The sequence below is a fragment of the Brachyhypopomus gauderio genome, unplaced genomic scaffold, assembly GCF_052324685.1.
Source record: "Brachyhypopomus gauderio isolate BG-103 unplaced genomic scaffold, BGAUD_0.2 sc203, whole genome shotgun sequence".
Lineage (NCBI taxonomy): Eukaryota > Metazoa > Chordata > Actinopteri > Gymnotiformes > Hypopomidae > Brachyhypopomus > Brachyhypopomus gauderio.
Genome location: NW_027507024.1, coordinates 15,638 through 38,019, shown reverse-complemented (window position 1 = coordinate 38,019; position 22,382 = coordinate 15,638). Strand labels below are relative to the sequence as shown.

General features: G+C 41.8%; 1 protein-coding gene and 1 long non-coding RNA gene across 6 annotated transcripts in view; one reads left to right on the top strand and one right to left on the bottom strand.

Annotated features, from left to right (window-relative positions):
- The window catches only part of LOC143502721 (NLR family CARD domain-containing protein 3-like), a 36,429-nt gene extending 14,478 nt beyond the window's left edge, over nucleotides 1-21,951 (top strand). For 3 of the 5 annotated variants that reach the window (XM_076995406.1, XM_076995407.1, XM_076995408.1), the window contains 10 exons: nucleotides 4,426-4,533; nucleotides 4,647-4,832; nucleotides 6,304-6,358; nucleotides 7,101-7,305; nucleotides 8,948-10,730; nucleotides 14,125-14,295; nucleotides 15,714-15,884; nucleotides 18,639-18,812; nucleotides 20,523-20,569; nucleotides 20,949-21,951. In XM_076995406.1, the coding sequence (XP_076851521.1) occupies nucleotides 4,487-4,533; nucleotides 4,647-4,832; nucleotides 6,304-6,358; nucleotides 7,101-7,305; nucleotides 8,948-10,730; nucleotides 14,125-14,295; nucleotides 15,714-15,884; nucleotides 18,639-18,812; nucleotides 20,523-20,569; nucleotides 20,949-21,487 (3,378 nt within the window). In that variant the 5' untranslated portion in view covers nucleotides 4,426-4,486 and the 3' untranslated portion in view covers nucleotides 21,488-21,951. Of the gene's footprint in view, nucleotides 1-4,416; nucleotides 4,534-4,646; nucleotides 4,833-6,303; nucleotides 6,359-7,100; nucleotides 7,306-8,947; nucleotides 10,731-14,124; nucleotides 14,296-15,713; nucleotides 15,885-16,159; nucleotides 16,594-18,638; nucleotides 18,813-20,522; nucleotides 20,570-20,948 lie in introns of those variants that run through there. The other 2 variants (XM_076995409.1, XM_076995410.1) reach the window with 2 other exon arrangements.
- LOC143502723 (uncharacterized) lies at nucleotides 580-3,337 on the bottom strand. The gene is made up of 3 exons (XR_013127127.1): nucleotides 3,241-3,337; nucleotides 1,316-1,462; nucleotides 580-739 (listed from the first exon to the last, which is right to left on the bottom strand). It is a non-coding gene; the product is annotated as an uncharacterized LOC143502723 (long non-coding RNA).
- Nucleotides 21,952-22,382: the final 431 nt, after the last annotated feature.

Sequence of the window (22,382 nt, the reverse complement as noted above, 5' to 3'; positions counted from 1 at the left end):
CCGCCGCTCGTGCGAGGTGTGCGGATTCGCGCGCGTCACTAGCGAAAGTTTAATCCAGTCTTGATTGGGTTTAATCAGTTTTAATGGTCCAATGAAGGTAATTTAAAAACCAGGACATTTCCTCACTTAAAAAAACCCCGGGACAGGATGTGAAATACGGACGTTTGTTCACCCTATCGTACTAGGAATACATTTAGCAGCTAAGTGATCATTACTGACCTGCGCATTAGTACCAACATGTTTTGCGTTGAGGCGGTAACGAAGGGTGGAAGTGCTCGTGTGATAAGCGAACTCCTTCCTACATAAAATGCAAATAACACTATATTTATTTTTACTTCCATCTGGACGTTTCTTATATTTATATTTCCCATCCACCAGCGTAGGGTCTTCACTCATCTCCATCATGCTCATCTTATTGTGCGTCCATATAATCTGTATGTCTGGAACTCGTGCACTGAGAAACATTCACGGTGCAAAAGTGTCTCATGCGTTAAATGCGTTAATTTTTTTAGTGCGTTAATTTTCCTGTAATTAATTAATCGAAATTAACGCGTTAAAGTCCCACCACTAATAATAATACTTACATTTAAATGACGACAAATGCTTGATCAATCCTAATAAAAATGTTTTATTGAAAACGACAACTCATTAACAATTTTAACCATAAATGTCCATAAAACATATGTTAAGAGTCTTTAGAATCCTTTACTGTGTGTTGCTGAGTTGTGTAGTTTCACATCTTGTAGAGAGAGAGAGAGAGAGAGAAGAGGGGAGGGAGAGACAGACAACAGTATTAATTAAAGCACACAACAGTAACACTGCAGATTATCTAAACCACTTTTAGCAATGATAAACATCCTTCTCTGTGAATCTAAAACATGGTAAAGCATAAAAATCCTGTTTGTACTATTGAATTAGCACACTAGGCCTGTTTAATGGGCATGCATTTTCTGCACCACCTGGGTCCTGACCATAATACACTGTACAGAACTCTATGAAGGCTCTTGCCAGCTTCTAGTTTGCACAGTATAATAAAATCCTGACCAGTACTCCTTCAAATATACTATACAATTCACTAATTTGAGCTGCTGCAGTTACTCAAAATTTCCAAAGACACTGATGTCTAACACTTTAATCACCTCTTGGGGGAGATTTTACAAAGGCCAAGTGATGTGTTTACAAGTTAGGTGTACATAAAACATTTAAAAACTCCATTATAGGAGCTGTCAGGGTTTTGGAAAGTAAAAATGACTGATTTTCACATGCCTTCATAGTCACATTATCACAAACGTGTAACTCACTATTGATTACTTACATCTGTTCTGCGTTCCTTTTTTGAAAGTCTCTCTGCGCTCTCAGTGCACGGTTTCCATCATGGTCACGAGCATTGGTAAACCACTTTGAGACAGCTCTCTCAACATCTTTAGTTAATTCTGAAGATAAGCATTTTGTTTTAGGGCACCTACAAAACAAAATTTAAAATTCAAATAGAATAAACTGAGGCAAAAACAACCACCACATGTTACTTTACAGAGCACCAAAACGAGAAAACCGCTATCTAACTTGGACCCATTACAAGAATGATTAGTAGCTGTTTATCCGTAAGACAATACTCTTTTCTGCTATACACAAGATTGTCTATGGTAGGTTAGGACTACAATCATTTGTTTTTCCCCTCATACTGGGATTAATACTACACAGCTCTACCTTAGAAATGCAGTCATTTGTACAGTGGTACCTCGACATACAAGTTTAATCCGTTCCAGACCCGTGCTCGTATCTCGAACTGCTCGGTTCTGGAAGCAATTTAACAATGTAAAATATTGTAATTGGTTCCGGTCCTTAAAAAAGTCACAAAACTAGCGTAAATGTGGAAAAAAGACATGTACTCCGGCCGAACAGACGAGCGAGTTCGGCTACACGAGTGCCTTTCTCATGCAGGTGAATAATCTCCTGCTTAGTTTCTATAGTTATCATTCTCTTCTCACTGGACTTTCCACTACTAGAGCCTTTTTTGGAGCCATAATGCAAAACAAACGTTTGTAGTATTGAATTACTGTACTGTATACACCGTACGTAGTGTTACTCGTTGCAAAGCACACATGCGAATGGCTGTGATGACCGGTTCATGCTCGTATCTCGAACGTGCACTCGGGTGTCGAACAGAAATTTTGCTCGTCTCGGTGCTCGTATCTTGGATCGCTCGTATATAGAGCAGCTCGTATCTCGAGGTACCACTGTGTTTGGTATATTTAATGCCAGGACACGACTTACTATTAACTGTAAAGGTTTATCACTTAATTAATAACTAACAGGACAATTATCTTTTCTACCAAAACGTTAAGCAAACATTCTCTAAACATAACTAGCTAGCTAGTTAACCAAGGTGACCACTTAGTTCTAGTGTTTGCTAAGATAGGTTAACTCACTATCTTAGGTTAGCTAGCCTAGCAACATCGAAATTTGCACTTATGTCTTAGCCAGGGTATCTGCACATTTTTAAATCTCAAATTCAATGACTTTTAAGACCTTTTTAATACTTCTCACAAGAAAAAATAATACTATTACCGGGGATGCAGGTGTGTTCCACATCGTTGACGGGGGGGGGGGGGGGGGGGGGTGGCGAACGAGAATTGTTGACCGGGGGAGGGGGGGGGGGGGGGGTTGGCGAACGAAAATTGTTGACGTTGTTGAGGCCGTATACTCTAACGCTAGGAATCTAGCACTAGGACCCTGGAGCGGTTATTTTCTGCATTAGCGCTAGATTCGGCAAAGTTCACATCGCGCCAGAACAACTGAACAACACACACTTATAATAATTTAATGCCTCCCCTCATAAAATTCCAGACATTTTAAGACATTTTTAGGCCTTGAATATGGAAAACTAAATTTAAGACATTTTAAGACTTTTTAAGGACCCGCGGGTACCCTGCTTAGCTGATCTAGGAAAATTAATTAACTAAATCTAGGTGGGTTACGTCGAAAATGTGTAAACATAGACATTTTAACACTATATTTCCCCCCACAGATTATTCCTCTTAGCCATAACAAATGAACGCTTGCGATCTACCTTTCAACACTAACGGTTGTTTTAGCTATCAAATTAACATAGCTAGGTTTGAATTAAATATAACGTCAGGCATTATATCCTCAGATATTTTTCTTTCTTTCATTGTATATTTGTTCTTTTACACATTGATAACCAAATTAGAGAAACCGGATAAAAAGTTAATTTCTTACCTCAGTGAATGATATCTCCAACGGATATAAAAATTCACTTTCAGTCAGGCCAGGCGGGAGACCGTTTAGTCTTTCGTTGGGGGCGGGCGCGCACGAGAGGAGGCGAGGCAATGGTTTATTCCATACATCTGAAGCAGGTTCATTAATTTTCTTAATATTTTGAATGAATTTAGTTATTATAACTGCTTCACAAATTAAACTATATCAACATGCAATTTATTTGTTTGTGTGCCAGAGAAATATCCAGTTCTACCATCATTTGCTTGAGCTGAGGTATAAAATCGTGTACTATGTAAAAATGTCTGTTTTGTAAATGGTATTTAAAAGTCCGTTTTTAAAATATTAGGCTGTTTTAAAAATCAGGCCCACGTGGGTCCCAACTATAACCCAACTGGGGCCGGGATTTATAACCCCAATGGGGCCCACAAATGTAACTCAACTGGGGCCCGAATAGAACCCTTAAAAAAGCCCACTCTAAGCCCATGCCCAGATAAAACCCATACTGCCCAGTTAAATCCCATGTGGGGCCCATGTGGACATGTTGGCTGGGACAGGGGCGTGGTAACAAACGAGGAATCATCAAAATAAACGAGCAGGGCGGGACAAACAGGCAGGGAACACGGACATGAGGGAACCCAGAGTGACAGCTACGAGAGGGGGCGTTGCCCTACGTGACATCCATGAGGTCTACACTACAGAATTAAAGAAACCGGACGAGCTGTAATTGTGCTATAAGGATTACTGACGTATGCTAAAGCAAGCTTGGTATTTTCACCAAATTTGAACTCATTTAGTCACTGACAGATAGACATAGACAGATTTTGCCACGATGAAAGGAATATCTTGGGTTTTAAATCACACTTTATTCGTTCTGAACTGGAACATCTAAGTGGAACATTAGCTAAAAAAGAGAGATACCAGTTACCAAGAGATGGTGATAGTGTAACATGTCAGTCAAGTAAACATTCAAGTACATATGAATGAATGAATGTTTAATTTATATACAACACTATACAACAGTTACAGAAACTGGAAAACGTAATGAACAAATCTGTTAAAATGTCCTTTTCCTGTAGTGTTACTGGGATTGTGTTTTGTTGCGGAGTCACACTGCAGTGACACCAGGTTCATTATAATCAGTGTTTCAGTGTCCTGCTCCTCCTCTTTATGATGAACTGTTGACAGGGAGCAGAGAGCAGCATCTCCAGTGTCCAGCTGTGTGTGTGTGAAGAGGAACAACTCCAAGATGGAGCCTCATAACTCCAGCAGTGGAGGAGGAACCTCTGACCCAAAGTGAGGAGCTTTACATCAGCACTTAATCTGAGGAAACAGGAAGAGGGAATATTCAGGATGAATGAGATGTAGTGAAGGATGTAATTACTCAACACTTTCCTCATCTTCATCAGGGTGAAGAGAGCAGCATCTCCACTATCCAGCTGTGTGTCTATGAAGAGTGAATCATCTCCAGTACCCAGCTGTGTGTCTATGAAGAGTGAATCATCTCCAGTACCCAGCTGTGTGTCTATGAAGAGTGACAGGTCCATGATGAAGCCTCCTGCATTCAGTAGTGGGCCTGTGACCCCTGACCCACAGTGAGTGACACATTACATACAGAGATTCTTTAATCAGACTGAAAGTATTTTAAGTCTTCATTCTCCACATTTTCCTCTCTCTCTCCCTCCTCAGTTCTTGTGTATGTGTGGAGGGAGTAAATATTTGTGGTTCCTTAGTCCCACATTAAAGCCAGTACCACTGAATTATCCTTAAACAAATAAGGAACAGAGTAATAAAAAAATAAAGAAGACAGTCTCCAAGATCACTTGATGAGAATGACAGGTCCCACTTTATTGTAGATCAACGTTGGTGTACAGTTGAGTCTCTCCCCAACATGAAAGTCTCCAGGGCTCAGAGGAGCACTAATGTTTATTCATACGGTATATTCTGTAACGAGGTGACAGATGCAGCAGACACAGGAGGTGGTGCTGGGTCGACTTTAATGTCCATTTCCATCATAGACACAGCACAACTCAAAGCAGTTAAATGCAGTTTAAATTCAAGGGATCAGAGGAGCGGATAGCGCTCTGAACTCTGAAGAGAGTCACTCAATCTTGGCCTTTAACGGATAAAGAGGGCGACTGGAAATGAGTGACAGGTGCAGGAATGAAGAGAACTGATCAGTAGGCGGGGCTTGTGATCTATGGAGTGAACGGGAGGTGGAGTGTTGTGAAGTGGGCGGATCCCCTGAGGAGCCAGACCAGCCTACCGTGACATATTCTAATCAGATACACATTGCCCCTCCTACTCTATTTACATATCTGCTTTAGATTCTACCACCATAATGTCCATCATGACTTCACACCCCAGTCATTCATATTCATATACACATTCATTATATATGTATTAGGTCCAAATGTAAACGTTCTATCTGTTTAAAGATCCCCTCATCTGGACCTTTATCAAATGAGGCCTTTTACAGTGTCATCCTACATCCACAGTTCATCCAGCAGCATGTAGAGGCCCTTTCATTATCTGCCAGTGTTCATGTTATGTCTAAATTCTCCAGGTCTTTCCACCAGTCTGTACATTATCAATGGAACTTTGTGGAGCTCCTCAAGTTTTCATTATTAATAGTTTCATTCATTTTTAATATTCTTGGCTGAGTTCCAAAATGTTTCCCAACTAACTTCCAAACTCTTTATGTAAATGATTTATTACACAGAAAAAACACTTTTCTATTAAATGTTTTGTGTTCTGATATATATGAATAAACCTATATATATATATATATATATATATATATATATATATATATATATATATATATATATATATATATATATATATATATAAAGTGGTGCTGCTGTGATCTTAAACTGACCAGCGATGAACGGGGTAGAAGGAGGATGATGAATTGTGCCCTCTAGTGTCAAAAGTGTAAACTACAATATAAGTAGCATTAATGTAACATGTATTTATGAATGTAACATGTTCACGAATGTAACATGTATTCAAGTCTATAAAATGTAGATTTTCCATTAAAGTTGTTGTTCTGTTTGACCACAGTGCCCAAAAGAAACCTGTAAATATTTCTAAAGACAAACTGGAGTCAGTATTCAAGGTGCGTATTTGTCCGTATGTGTGTGTGTGTGTGTGTGTGTGTGTGTGTGTGTGTGTGTGTGTGTGTGTGTGTTTGTGTGTGTGTGTGTGTGTGTGGGGTGTCATGCTGAGCTCCACCCTCTCCTGTCAATCTGCCTGTTTGGTCCCTCTAGCCCCGCCCAGCCTTTCCCTGTTTATACTTCCCATGTGTTTTTCATGCCTGTCTGTCCCTCCTTCCATTCAGTAACTCCACCCTGTGATTATCAGTCCCACCTCTTCACAGTTGACTTCTCTTGTTAGTCTGTCCTATTTAAGCTCTGTTGATTCTCTTGTTAGTCTGTCCTATTTAATCTCTGTCCCTTCTCTTGTTAGTCTGTCCTATTTAAGCTTTGTTAATTCTCTTGTTCTGTGGTGGTTCTTGTATTGGGAGATATTGTATTATGTTCTGTCTTGCTTGAGCTCTGTGGTTGTATTCTGTGTATGTGGATTGTGTTTATAGTGTGTGTGGGAGAAGGGTCTTATCATTAGTGTTTACATCACAGATCATTTATAAAACTTTATAAAACTACCTACAATTGAAACTTTATATTTATTATATTTTATATATATATTAGACTTTTGTACTTAAACTTTTGTAATAAACCGTAATGTCCACAGGACCACCCAGTCCCTCTCAGTTCAGTCCTCTCTTATGTTTAATGGATTATCCTGTGTTATAATCATCTGTCTGTAACACTGTAGTTTTACTGATACTGTTTATTCAGGAGCTGGAGCACAAAATCATCTCTCTGGTGAAAAATGAGCTGAAGAGATTCAAGAATCTACTGAGTCCAGATTACCCAGCATGCACTGAGAGACAGGTGGAGGATGAGGAGGATCAGAGCAGTGTCAGAGAGGGGGCGATGAAGATCACACTGCACGTCCTGAGGAACATGAACCAGACAGACCTCGCTAACACACTACAGACCAGTAAGAGCTCTGGGTCATGACATGATAACATCACTTTATTACTTCAGAGGGAGGACACTGTTGGTGAATCTCAGTTCACAATGAGGATCTTAAATCAGTGTTGGTCTGTCCTCAGTTGACCTCCCTTCAGTGTAGTCTGCTCAGGTGCAGACTCAAGACTCTCCAACAGTGGCATGCACAGACATTTTGGGGGGCAAGTGCTCGGGGGGGGGGGCACTTTTTAGCGCACGTGGAACACTTTATTATTAAAAAATTACAAGTGCATGTTGAATGAAACTTGACTTTTATTTTTGTAACATTCTCTAAACTTGAGTTTTCAATGGAAAAAAAGTCACACCGCCAACTGATAAAATCCATTTCCAATATTAACTATATACAGTCATTGTTAAGTCCTTCATTTAACTTCTGTTTATCCTCCACTGTCTGCAGGCCTTTTTGCATATATTTAGCAATTATTAAATCAACATAGGCCTACAATTAAGACAGTAAAAAGACCAAAAAGTAGGAGTTATAGGCTACTGAGTGTTGTCATTACATGAATGCAGATGGGCATTTTTCACAGGTTTTCACACGCAAACGAATGTGTTAATTTATGTTGCCTAACAAAACCTAGACAACAGAAAACGTTCAGCTTAACACATGGATTTGCAAACTCTACCTTAATTATTTGTATGTGGTCGTCCTTGCGTTATCTATCATTGATTTGGGCTAGAGCGATTAGTTTATCGGGTGACCAGTCGGCTAAAAATGCTTAGTAGTTTAGTGCTGTATGAGACATTTTACAACACAAGAAAATGATTTCACGTTGGGCTTAGAGGGCAAACGGTACGATTTTATTTGATGTGTATGTGACCTGGCTGGTGGGGCACGGGAGAAGAAGTCTATCTGTGACCGTGAGTGCTGTGCTGAAGATGCTTCCTTCCACTCGCTGAACTGAACTGCTGCTGCAGCGCGTCTGGTGTTAAAGGAAGAGAGAGGTCGGGTGTGTGCGAGGTGTTGGCTCATTTCAGGGCATTGATTTTAATCGCTCAGTTTTTCAAAAGATCACATCAAATCGACCTCAGTAAAATGATAATAATAATAAAAAATCGAAGTTTCAAAAGGGCATTTTTGTTAATAAAGTGCAGACTTGGTGGTGCTTTAGCACCACCTGATGTCTATGTGTGCACGCCACTGCTCTCCAACATTTATCTCTGTTGTCATGTGAATGTTGAAGTTTTGAGGATACGTTGTTATTCTTTAGAACTGAGCCAATCAGATTTGACCACAGGTCACTGTCTCATTATGTCATACACAGGTGTGTTTTCTATTTCCCTCCATTGTCTCTCAGATGTCCAGTCTGCTAGTTGTAGGTCTCCTCAGTCAGGTGACAGTTACCAGTGTGTGTGGTGGAACTTCAGCTGGTGTAATGGCTTCCTCCATCAATGCATGTGTTCTCAATGTCAATATTGATACCCAGACACTCTAACCTACCTCTAATTTAACACTTACAGTATTTCAATTTCCTGAATGTATTATGGCCAATATATGGGGACTAAATATCTATTCATAATTATGTCTTTTCTTGTATTTCCTGTGATGAGTCTGTTATGATTGAACCTAAAGACATTAACATGTGTGCTCTTGTCTTCCTCTTTATCAGAACTGGCCCCTGCTTGCTACAGAAAACTCAAATCCAAACTGAGGGAAAAATGTCAGAAAATTAATGAAGGAATCTCACAGCATGAAACCACAACACTTCTGAATGAGATCTACACAGAGCTCTACATCACAGAGGGAGGGAGTGGAGAGGTGAATAATGAACATGAGGTGAGACAGATTGAGACAGCATCCAGGAGACCAGCAACACAGGAGACACCCATCAAATGCAGTGACATCTTTAGACCCTTAACAGGACAAGACAACGCCATCAGAACTGTGCTGACTAAAGGAGTGGCTGGAATTGGTAAAACAGTCTCAGTGCAGAAGTTCATACTGGACTGGTCTGAAGGAAATGTAAATCAGGATGTTCTTTTCATATTTCCACTTCCTTTTAGGGAGCTGAATTTGATGAAGGAGAAAAAGCTCAGTCTGGTGCAGCTTCTTCATTGCTTTTTTCCAGAAACATGTGAATTAAAACCAACTCACTATACATACTACAAAATTCTGTTAATCTTTGATGGTCTGGATGAGTGTCGTCTTCCTCTAGATTTCCAGAACAATGAGAGCTTGTGGGATGTAACAGAGTCGACCTCAGTGGATGTGCTGCTGACAAACCTCATCAAGGGGAATCTGCTTCCCTCTGCTCTCCTCTGGATAACCTCTCGACCAGCAGCAGCCAATCAGATCCCTCCTGAGAGTGTTGACCAGGTAACAGAGGTACGAGGGTTCAGTGGCCCTCAGAAAGAGGAGTACTTCAGGAAGAGAATCAGAGACCAGAGTCTGTCCAACAGAATCATCTCACACATGAAGTCATCAAGAAGTCTCTACATCATGTGCCACATTCCAGTCTTCTGTTGGATTGCAGCCACTGTTCTAGAGAGGATGTTGGGTGAAGCAGAGAGTGCAGAGATCCCCAAGACTCTGACACAGATGTTCACACACTTCCTGATCTTTCACATAAAACACAAGGACCAAAAATATGATCAGAAAAGTGACACTGACCCTCAACAACCTAGAAAACATGTTTTGGCACTGGGAAAACTGGCTTTCCAACAGCTGGATAAAGGCAACCTGATCTTCTACGAGGATGACCTGAGAAACAGTGGCATTGATGTAAGAGAAATGTCAGTGTATTCAGGAATGTGCACTCAGATCTTCAGAGAGGAGTTTGGTCTACAGCTGGGGAAGGTGTTCAGCTTTGTACATCTGAGTGTTCAGGAGTTTCTGGCTGCTTTATATGTGTTTATTACCTTCATCTCCACCAACACAAATGTGCTGAAACAGCAACAACCAAAACACACAGACAGACAAAACACATTGTGTGACTTCCTCAACAGTACAGTGGACAAGGCCTTACAGAGTCAGAATGGACACCTGGACCTTTTCCTCCGCTTCCTTCTGGGTCTCTCACTGGAGTCCAATCAGACTCTCTTACGAGAACTACTGACACAGACAGGAAGCAGCTCTCAAAGCAAAGAGGAAACAGTCGAGTACATCAAGGAGAAAATCAGGGAAAATCCCTCTCCAGAGAAATTCATCAATCTGTTCCACTGTCTGAATGAACTGAATGATCATTCTCTAGTACAGGAAGTCCAAACATACCTGAGCAGAGGAGGTGACACTCGTCTCCATGGAGCCAGGCTCTCTCCTGCTCAGTGGTCAGCTCTGGTGTTTGTGTTGCTGAACTCAGAAGAGGAGCGGGATGAGTTTGACCTGAGCAATGTTCCATTAAATGAATGTCTACTGAGACTGCTGCCAGTGGTCAAAGCATCCAGAAAAGCCATGTGAGTATTTTCATTCAGAGATTAACAGTGGATGTAGCACTGGGTGTTCTTGACTCAGAAGGTCTATGAAAATGAAAAGAAGAGTGAGAGAACATTAGAGAGAGAAAGGTAGAGTGACCCCACATTAAAAAGAGAAAGAAGATTTGATAGAGAAGACTTTAGAACCTACATTAAGGAGAAAGAGAAAATGTGAGAGAGACCCAACATAGAGAGACCCAAGAACAATTTCACAAGATACTGACACCACTTGATAAGGTTATTTATCAGGACACTTTTCTTGTGGTAATATATTTTAATTTCACATACACATATGACAAATACCCCAATATAAAAAATGAACATCGATCTGGGCCGGCCTACCATGACAAATATTAAGATAAGACAAAGATTTATGTCCTTTTAAGAAGTCAATTTCCTTCTTGAAATAATAAACTTCCTTTGAGTAATGTATTCAATTATATGACCACACAATGCAATGCAAGACAATTTCATACTTTATTTGTATTTTATGAAGTTTTCTTCCTCAATTATTTCCAAATATTTTCTGTTAAAATTATCTACATGAACACACACACACACACACGCACACGCACACACACACACACACACACACACACACACACACACACACACACACACACAAACACACTCACACTCCTACATGGATCCTGCAGAAACACAGCTTGTAAAACAGCTCTGCCCCAAGTGTCTCATTTATGTTCCAAATCCAGACATCCACATCAACAGTACTGTGAAAGAAAGTGTGGCAACATCTTTAAATTTCATTTACACATATGACAAATACCCAAATATTAAAATGACATGTGATGAAAATCCACCTTTTCAGTGCTTGTGCACACACATTTGACTACATTATATCCAGGCATGAAAATGGGTCAGGGGTTAAAAAGGTGAGAAGACTGGGGGGCGGGGCATGTGACGTCATGGGGATACGGGGCGTTGACATGTGACGTCATGGGTATACGGCGACGGGAGGGGGGGGGGGGTTGGCTGCTGGTGTACGGGGATACAGCGACAGGTGATGCCAAATATTACGAAGCCCGTAAGGTGACATCATGTAAAAAATATAATAACGTGTAGCCACGACTTACTAACGCATGCGAACGAGATAATTAACGCGTACGAACAAGATAATTAAGTATTACTTTATATAAAGCCAGGTTTACCTTCCTTGGGCAGTCAGTTCGCGAACATCCCTGGGATCTGCATGCTTTGCTGTGAAAAAATAAACTTTGTTGCCGCGTGTGAAAGGCGACATTAGTATCTCGTTCCCACGCGTTAGTAAGTCGTGGCCACACGTTATTATTTTTTTACATGATGTCACCTTACGGGCTCCGTAAAATATAGTAAAAATTTTTTTTGACTGTCTTGTCAATGGATTCAATGTATGGAGCCTGATCCTTAAACGCGAGAGGCCGCTTTCGCCATTCCAGATGGCTCAGTCAAAACCATTACGTCTTAATGAACCAATAAATAACATCAGCGGCGAAAATGAGTGTAAAAACACCAGGTTCACGTGTTTTTATTTTCTAACATGGGCTAAAGCACAGGGTAGACTCAAACGACAAGAGTTTACAACTTCATCTTCAACCTTTTCAGCCCTGGCGCGAATGTTATCCTCACCCATCCCTGGATTCACCAGTTACAACTACAGACACACTAGAAAAAAAATCTCGTTTCTTATTTTATATCACCGTTAACTAACTGGGGTTGACGCGAACTTAATAGGTCTATCTATCTACCTATTTATCACAAGAGCTTGTGGCTCTGACAGTATTCAACGCAATAACGGCAGTAACTTTGTTTTACCGCAAAATATGAAAACGATTGAAACCATTAATAACCCAATTAAATCCACTGGGAAATGTACGATCTGGTAAATGTACGATCTGGTAAATATAGTGGTAAATGTACGATCTGGTAAATGTAGTGGTAAATGTACGCTCTTCTGACTTGTCCGCGGTGTAGCACTAGGTCCTGCTTCTCGTCCCGCTTAGCAGTAAATGAATAACATGAATGAAGAACGTTGGTATGATTGAAACGCTATTTGGCCTCTATGATGGTTCAGGGCGGAAACTGCTGGCCACTGTGTCATTGAAATTGCCGATTTCGGAAGTGCTCTGTTTGCTTAATGAGTCAATGATAATTAAAATATATACATATAATCTCCCGACCCCCCCCCCAACAAAAAACTCATCGGATCTACACGATTCACGTAGGTCACCCTTTTCAACTTCAAAACGGCGAATTTCGCCGAAAGGTGACAGATTTTCATGCCTGTATATCAAAGTTCAGAGCTAAACAGGTTGGAATTATTATGTTTAATATTATGGAGGGTGTTTGGTGGTGTAGTATAATATGTGAGGAATGGATATGAGACCTCACCATGTCAGTAGTTTATTATAAAGCACAGGGTGAAGCCTCCATTACAGTTACTGGCCTCTGCTTTGATAATTTTTAATCTGTTAATGCAATTAATTTCATCCTGTGACGCTGGGGCGAGGCGACAGACGAGACAAGAATCCTTTCCGTTTCTTCCAACGTCACGTTTAATCACCTACATATATAGCACAGATAGCGCACGTATAACATGTAGACACACACTCACATGTACGATTCAGACAACGACGAGCACAGGACACTGCGCGAACGCAGATTCAGTAGACAAACCACCTCAACCCCACGTGATGACGAGATGAGCCACAGGATAGACGGATAATCACAAGACGTAACCGCACCCACGGAGATACACAGACGCAGACGAGCAGACGTAGACGACAGAAACACACGCCCAAAGGAAGGGTTCTGGGATCGTACCGTGACACATCCTATTTTACAAGATACTGTGATGTGGGGTACATATTAGTCACAGATGCACACAGACTTAAACACACTTTGTTTATTGAAGTAAATGGAGGAAACAATTGGGCAGAGGGATCCAGACGTAATCCAAAGTCAATGTCAAAAAAGCAGTTCAGGTCAGGTACACACAAAAAGAAGAAAAAACAGACAGAGGTACAAAAAGGGAGAATCCAGGAGAGCAGTGAACTAGACAAACTGGGTTGAACCACAAAGAGAATAGAATGCAGGAAAAACTCTTGGTATGCTTTCAAAATGTCGGCAATACTACACAAAAAGTTTAGTGAGTGTCCTGATATATATAGTAGCCTATGATGAGAACCAGGTGTGAACTATTACTGAGGGAAGGAGGAACGGGTCAGACAACGTGGGGCATTCTGGAAGTTGCAGTCTCCAGGGTTGAGCTGCATGACAGATACAGAGGATAATTTAATCAGCAGTTCAGATTCTGTAAACCAGCATCATCTGATTGATCTACATTTTGTACTGTTTTGTACTATTTACTCCTTTACAGACTGCCTGTCTGTCATCTCACTGAGGAGTCTTGCAAATCTCTCACATCAGTTCTACAAACAGAAAACTCACTGAAAGAGCTGGAGATTATTAATAATGACCTAAAAGATTCAGGAGTGGAGCAGCTCTGTGCTGGACTGAAGAGTTCAAACTGTATACTGGAGATTCTCAGGTGAGTCAATTTAATCTGGAATGGAAACAGTAAAGTGTGATGACACTATAGAGTTTTAATAAATATTAAGATAAGATAAAGATTCATGTCCTTTTAAAAAGTCAATTTCCTTTTAAAAATAATAAACTTCCTTTGAGTACACTATAAAAAATCCTACCACAAGGCAATGCCAGACAATTTCACACTTTATTTTATGAGGTTTTCTTTCTTTATTAATTCGAAATATTTTCAGTTCAAATTAACTACATAAACTAAATTTAATTAAATGACCACATTGTGGAGAGAAAGAAAACATTGTGATACATTATCAGATTTCCAGAATCTCCTAGAAGAGAAATGTAACACTCTAAACAGACTCGGATGAGTCCTTGTCCACATGTATGTGGGTATTTATGGAAAAACACACACTCATACACAGAGCTGAACACACACACATTCACACAAACACACACACACACACTCCTACATAGACCCTGCAGAAAAACACATCCTGTAAAACAGCTCTGCCCCAAGTGTCTTATTAATGTTCCAAATTCAGACGTCCACATCCACAGTACCGTGAAAGATGTAGCAATATCTTTTAATTTCATTTACACATATGACAAATACCCCAATAATAAAATGACATGTGATGAAAATCCACCTTTTCAGTGCTTGTGCACACACATGTGACAACATTATATCAAAGTTCAGAGCTAAACAGGTTAGGATTATTAGGTTTAATATTGTGGAGGGTGTTTGGTGGTGTAGGGTCATATGTGAGGAATGGATACGAAACCTCACCATGTCGGTAGTTTATTATAAAGCACAAAGTGAAGCCTCCACTACAGTTACTGGCCTCTGCTTTGATACTTTTTAATCTGTTAATGCAATTAATTTCATCCTATTTTACAAGATACTGTGATGCAGGGTTCATATTAGTCACAAACGCACACAGACTGAAACACACTTTGTTTATTGAAGTAAATGGAGGAAACAACGGGGCAGAGAGATCCAGACGTAATCCAAAGTCAATGTCAAAAAAGCAGTCCAGGTCAGATATACACAAAAAGAAGAAAAAACAGACAGGTACAAAAAGGAAGAATCCAGGAGAGCAGTGAACTAGACAAACTGGGTCGAACCACGAAGAGAATAAAATGTAGGAAAAACTCTTGGTATGCTTTCAAAATGTTGGCAAAACTTCACAAAGAGTTTAGTGAGTGTTCTGATATATATAATAGCCCATGATGAGAACCAGGTGTGAACTAGTACTGAGGGAAGGAGGAACGGGTCAGACAACGTGGGGCATTCTGGGAGTTGCAGTCTCCAGGGTTGAGCTGCATGACAGATACAGAGGATAATTCAATCAGCAGTTCAGATTCTGGAATCCAGCATCATCTGATTGATCTGCATTTTGTACTGTATTTACTCCTTTACAGACTGTCTCTCTGTGGTCTCACTGAGGAGTCTTGCAAATCTCTCACATCAGTTCTACAAACAGAAAACTCACTGAAAGAGCTGGAAATTAATAATAATGACCTAAAAGATTCAGGAGTGGAGCGGTTCTGTGCTGGACTGAAGAGTTCAAACTGTAAACTGGAGATTCTCAGGTGAGTTTTCTGTCAATTTAATCTGGAATGGAAACAGTGAAGTATGGTGTCATTACAGAGTTTTAATATATTTAATATATAAATATTTTAATAAATATTTATGTACTTTTAAAATGTCAATTTACTTTAAAATATATATATAATAAATAAATAAGACAAAGACACAAGACAGACACAGACATGAGAGTCTCATTCAAGCATGAACTCAGTGTGAACTCTGGTCAGTCTCACGAGGAAGTTGCTGACAGGTTCTCCATCTTCTTGTTTACATGCAGCTATTTTGGACATGTTGATAGTGGCTAGGTTTGCAGCTTCCAGCCTTGCGACCAGGCGTCCTACAATCTCTCTGTAGGGCCTGTTTGGATCCTCCTGTCCAGCTGCTGGCAGTTCCCACTCAGTGTTGTGGAGTCGGACGTCTTCCGGTGTTCGGTCTCGGTCTATCTTGTTTGACTGGATGACAAGACTGAACAAAAGCTGTTAGTTCTTCGCCGAAGCGCTTACCTCCCATCTCTGTCAGTTTACCCAGGCCCACCGCCACCTTCATGATGTCATCTCCTGTCCAGTGACAGTGGACCATGATGGCTCCTTCAGGGCCTGCGACCCTGACCATTGGGAAGGTCGTTGCGCACCCTGGGGTGGTCAGTTCAAGCATCACCTGACCCTTTCTTTCTGTGGCACGGCTTCTTGCGTGTGCTGCCATGGGTGAAGCTGGCAGCGGGGGTGGTGGTGGCTGCGGGCGGCGGGGGTGGTGGTGGCGTTGGGCAGGTGGCGCTTCCCATCATCCGGCTGGCGCATTCCATCGCCTGGCGGACGTCATCATACGGGACTAGCGGCCCTGGGTGCAGCGGCAGCTGTTGGGTAGGTGGGAGTGAAGGAGGCAGAGGTTGTGGTTGTGATACTGATGGCACTGGAGCTCGCAGTGCAAGTGTGGCAGACAGAGTTTGCTGTCGTGGTGGCGCCAGAGCTGGTGGCGCTGGAACTGGTGGTGGAGGTGCGGGAGGCAGGGGTAGCGGCTGTGGGTGCATCTGAGCGTGGCGCAGTTGCTGAGCCGGGATGGCTGGCGCAGATCTCGGCGGGGCAGCGTCGAGGTCTGAGTCGGCTACAACAACACACTGAGAGACTTTGTTAGTACACTTTTTAATCCCTACCTGTCGTGCTTGCCTTTTCTCAGCTTCTTCAAGCCAACATTTTGCTTTTTCTTCCATATCCGCTTTATGTTTAACAAAATACTTGCGCGTTTTTCTCTATCTGCGACCTTGGGCTCTATTTTTACTCTCTCAACTAGTCGGCGCAGATAGTCTACACTCAATGTTCCCTTTGAACCAAACCCATAATGCTTAGCCCAAAAACCCACATGTTGAGTTACATCTTCTAAATAATCTCTGGTAATTTGGTAATTTACACTTATAATTATTATTATTATAATTATACTATGAGCCCCCGATGCTTTACTCTTACTATGTATTTTACCCATTTTACCCAAATGATGTTTACCCATAATTCTAGATAATCCCAGAGATGACCCTTCACACTTTTTTTTTTGTGTGGAAGGTCCAAAAAAACATCCCAAATCAATTAAACATGTCAAAAAAGGTCCTCAAAATTTAGATGGATCTCTGGCCAGACTGACGAGTGCTAGACTAAGTCCTATCTCGCATGGGCGATACCGTTATACCCCCATCTTATAGACTTTCTGTAGGCGATATCTCACTATATCCCTATCGTATAACAGAGATCATCCGGAGGGCGGACACTGACGGATATTTAACACTCAAAAAAAGAAAAATCCTCGAATTTTATAAACTAAAAATGAAACCGAAAATTCCCACTTACTGCGGTTTTCGTCTCATCCCCTGGGGAGCGTCCTCGAAGATCAGTCACCGCCTTTCCGTGTGCCTCTCGCCGATCCTGTTCGTGACGCCAAATTGTCATGGAAATTTTCTAGTAAATGGATGAGGACTCAGACGTGGTTAAATGATTCATTTATTACAAAAATATAAATATATATATAAATAAGACAAAGACACAAGACAGACACAGACATGAGAGTCTCATTCAAGCATGACAACTCTGAAGGCAGGGGGGCACTCCCCCTGCTTATATACAATCTTAAACACAATTCAGCAGTTCTAACAAGCAGGTTATCTTTAGCACAGCGTGTTCCAAAACATAAGCGTCCAGCAGGCTACTTTGTCTAACATGTGTGTATCTCCTAATATGGACTTCCCTAGAGTTAGCGGAAGCAACTGATGTATCAGTTCAACACAGAGAAAGCTAAATGACCCAAGACTAGTAGCCTAGTGACTACCAGTTAACAGAGTGCTCTTACCCTCAGCACTCTCCCTGACCTGGGTCACAGTATAGCACACATGCATAATATGAACTAAACATAAGTACATGATTATACTGAAACACACTACTTCATTATTGTAGTCCTTCTGCTTAGTCAGAATGGACATCATAAAGTTCATAATGATCTCTTATAATAACTAAACATGATCTAATCAATGATGATTAGTCAATAATCAGTAATTTCTGTCACAGATTATTAGGTTTAATATTGTGGAGGGTGTTTGGTGGTGTAGGATCATAGTTGAGGAATGGATATGAGACCTCACCATGACAGTAGTTTATTATAAAGCACAGGGTGAATCCTTCACTACAGTTAATGGCCTCTCTAGTGCCCCAAACTGGCTTCTCTGCGAATGTATCTCTCTCACTGTCTCTCTCCCTCTTTTCCCCTCCATTCTGCAGATTGTCTGGTTGTTTGGTCACAGAGGAAGGATGTTCTTCTCTGGCTTCAGCTCTGAGTTCAAACCCCTCACACCTGAAAGAACTGGATCTGACTTACAACCACCCAGGAGACTCAGGAGTGAAGCTCCTCTCTGCTAGACTGGAGGATCCCCACTGCAGACTGGACACACTCAGGTATGTAGGAATCCCCTTAAACACCCTGTGTGTGAAAACACACTCCAAATGTGAGAAGAACAGTGTCATACATAGAAACAGCACACATGACACACACATGGTCTTATTCCTAAAATACATACAGTATCATACATGACACCAGTGGCAGCTCGTCAGTAGGGGGCGCTGGGGTGCCGCCCTCATCAAATTATCCAGAGAAAAAATGTTACTTAGACATATGAACTTATGTAAATTATATATTGCAAAAGTATTATGAAACTAGTAATACTGGCAATTATCGTACATTTAAAAAAAGATCAATAATTCTATCTAGATGTAAGCACAGGTGGTTACACCTGCTTGGCATTGCTGCCTGACGCACCTCCGATGGTGCCATTGTGTGGGCTGCAGGGTCGTCAGCTGGGGGGGGGGGGGGGGGGGGGGGGGGCACCCTTCACTGATGTTTCACTCCATTATCCCCCAGAACATCTCTGGGTGGTGGAGCAGCGACAGGGACGTCTCCCTGCCGCCCCCTGCAGCCTGCTGAAGGATCTGTATTCACCCCACTCTCTGACCCCAGCGTTATTATTGTTGTATGTGGAATGAGTCGCAGGGGACTGTGCATGTCAGGGACGTCCGTCTCCCTGACTCAAGCACAAGTACTGACCACATACCAGGACGTCTCCCTCAAGAGCTTCTTTCCCCCATGTGCCATCCTTCCTTCTGAGCCACAGCCAGAAGCTCCCTTCCTCACCCTCCTCTGCAAGGTCTCGAATAGCTCACTTCCTGTTAGGGCCTGTGACACCCAGAGTTTTCAGGTTCTGATGGTTCTGTTTAGCACAGCCTCCCAAGTAGTCCATCTGCCTTGCTGTTGCTGGCTCACTGCTGTAATCTTGTATGTTTCCTCCTCCATCTTGGCAACTTCAGAGATCACAAGATCCTTCCTCTCCTTCCTGGTCGCTTTGGACCAGCTCTTTGGTGCTACTGCCCATCCCAGACCAGATCTGCCCAACTGTGTAGCACCAACGATCTCCTGGTGCTTCAGCCGTTCCACTGCATGGTCAACTGCTTGGGATGCATTCCACTTCCGTCCAGTGCGAATCTGAGGGTTGGCAGCTCGAATTGCCGGGTCCGTGGAGTCTCTCAGTTCGAAGTGGAGTCTCACCTTCTCCTTTTGTCCACTGAATGTCTGTGACATTACATGTGTACCGTATACTTCCTGTGTGTGGGGCGCTGGACTAATGGGTGTCTATGTAGGTCCTTAAACTTTTGTCAAGCACGTGATCTGTGATCTGGAGAAGCTCTTTAATTGGTTGCCTTAAAGTTTGCTGCAGGACAGAGAGCTGCGCCCCAGACACACCTACTTTTATCAGTAGCCAATCAGTATACTTAATTATTGATCCTGGAATATTCTTTAAAGGTTTTGACTCCACACACAAGGCAGTGAATGTAATCTGTGAAGTCTAGACCCTATAGAGGTGTGTGTGTGTGTGTGTGTGTGTGTGTGTGTGTGTGTGTGTGTGTGTGTGTGTGTGGACAGACAGTTTCAGTTATCTAGGTGCATGTGTGTGTGTGAGAAATAGAGCTTTCTTCCTCTATTTCTATATTTCTCTCAGGACAGAGCCTTCAGAATAAAAAATAACTGTGTGTGTGTGTGTGTGTGTGTGTGTGTGTGTGTGTGTGTGTGTGTGTGTGTGTGTGTGTGTGTGTGTGTGTGTGTGTGTTCTTTAGGGTGGATCATGCAGGGAAGATCAGTCTCAAACCAGGACTAAGAAAATGTAAGCAGTTAATATACACAGATATACACAGATATATATACAAACACACACACACACACACACACACACACACACACACACACAGATATACACACACACACACACACACACACACACACACACAGAAAATATAACCAACATGTATATATATATACACACACACACACACACACAGATACACACACACACACTCACACTCACACACACACACACACACACACACAGAAAATATAACCAACATGTATATATACACACACACACACACATACACACTCACACTCACACACACACACACACACACACACACACACACACACACACACACACACACTCACACAGTATTTGTGTGGTCTCCTCTAATGTCTCTTCTTGTGTGCAGATGCGTGTGAGCTCACACTGAACCCAAACACAGCACACACACGTCTCTCTCTGTCTAAGGGGAACAGAAAGGTGACGTATGTGGAGGAGCAGCAGACGTATCCTGATCATCCAGAGAGATTTGATTACTGGTTTCAGGTGATGTGTAGAGAGAGTCTGACTGGACGCTGTTACTGGGAGGTTGAGTGTAGTGGAGATGCTGGTATAGCAGTGACATATAAAGGAATCAGCAGGAAAGGAGTCAGTGGTGACTGTGGGTTTGGATGGAATATAAAGTCCTGGAAGCTGCGCTGCTATAATAACAGATACTCTGTCTGTCACAATAATAACTGCACTGACATCTCTGCCCCCTCCAGCTCCAACAGAGTAGGAGTGTATCTGGACTGGCCGGCCGGCACTCTGTCCTTCTACAGCGTCTCCTCTCACACACACACACTCACACACTTACACACATTCCACTCCACATTCACTGAGCCCCTCTATGCAGGATTTTGGGTTTGGGGTTCTGACTCCTCAGTGTGTGTGTGTGAGCTAGAATAACCTCCTGTGTACTGGAGCAACACCTGCGTCTCCATGGAAACACACACTCCTCTACACACACAACTGGAGAACAAAATCTCTCTCTCTCTCTCTCTCTCTCCCTCCTCTTTTTCTTGCCTCACACAGATGTTGTCTTCTCTGCATTTCTAGGTTTAGGGGTAAATAAAGTCCTGTGATTACATGCAGAGTAGTTAACCATGGAGTGTAGAACCTGCTACTACATTTTACTGTTTTATCCAGTATTTTCCATTTATGCAGAAATTTCCCTGCAGTTCCGGTATGTGTCCAGTAGATGGTAGCAGACAACCACATATTGATATACAGTATCATAACTGGGCAAAGTATAGGATTTTGTGTGTGATTTTGCTGGTTAAATTGCAACATATATAAAGTGTTTTATGTTTTGATGTGATGTACATTTGCTTTCTTCTGTCCATTAAAGAGAAAGACTGAAATTTACTCCAGTCCTATGGAGTGAGATTACTGTCTTTAATACAAGAGAGCAAAGATGAGGTTCAATCGAGCAAGTAAGACACACTGAGCAAAACAACCGAGCAAAACCAGTGACAGTGAGAGCAGAGAAACAAGAATCACACAGTTACGTGTGTTTGTTTCACTGTTTTAAGCACACGTTTGTTTTTGCTTGATTCTCTGTTTTCAGTGCACTTTTCAGTTTTTTGCTCACTTCTAAAACTACCACACAGACATTTTATTTGAATTTTAACGTCATTTGGACATTAATGCCAAGCTAAAGAACATTGATAAACATTTCAACCACTTTGTGCTTGCAAAGCAGAATCTGAGAACAGTTGTAAAAGAACTTGGCCTCCTCCAGCACAGCATCATTCAGTCTGAACCCACTCACTGGAGCTCCACGCACCACATAATCAAAATC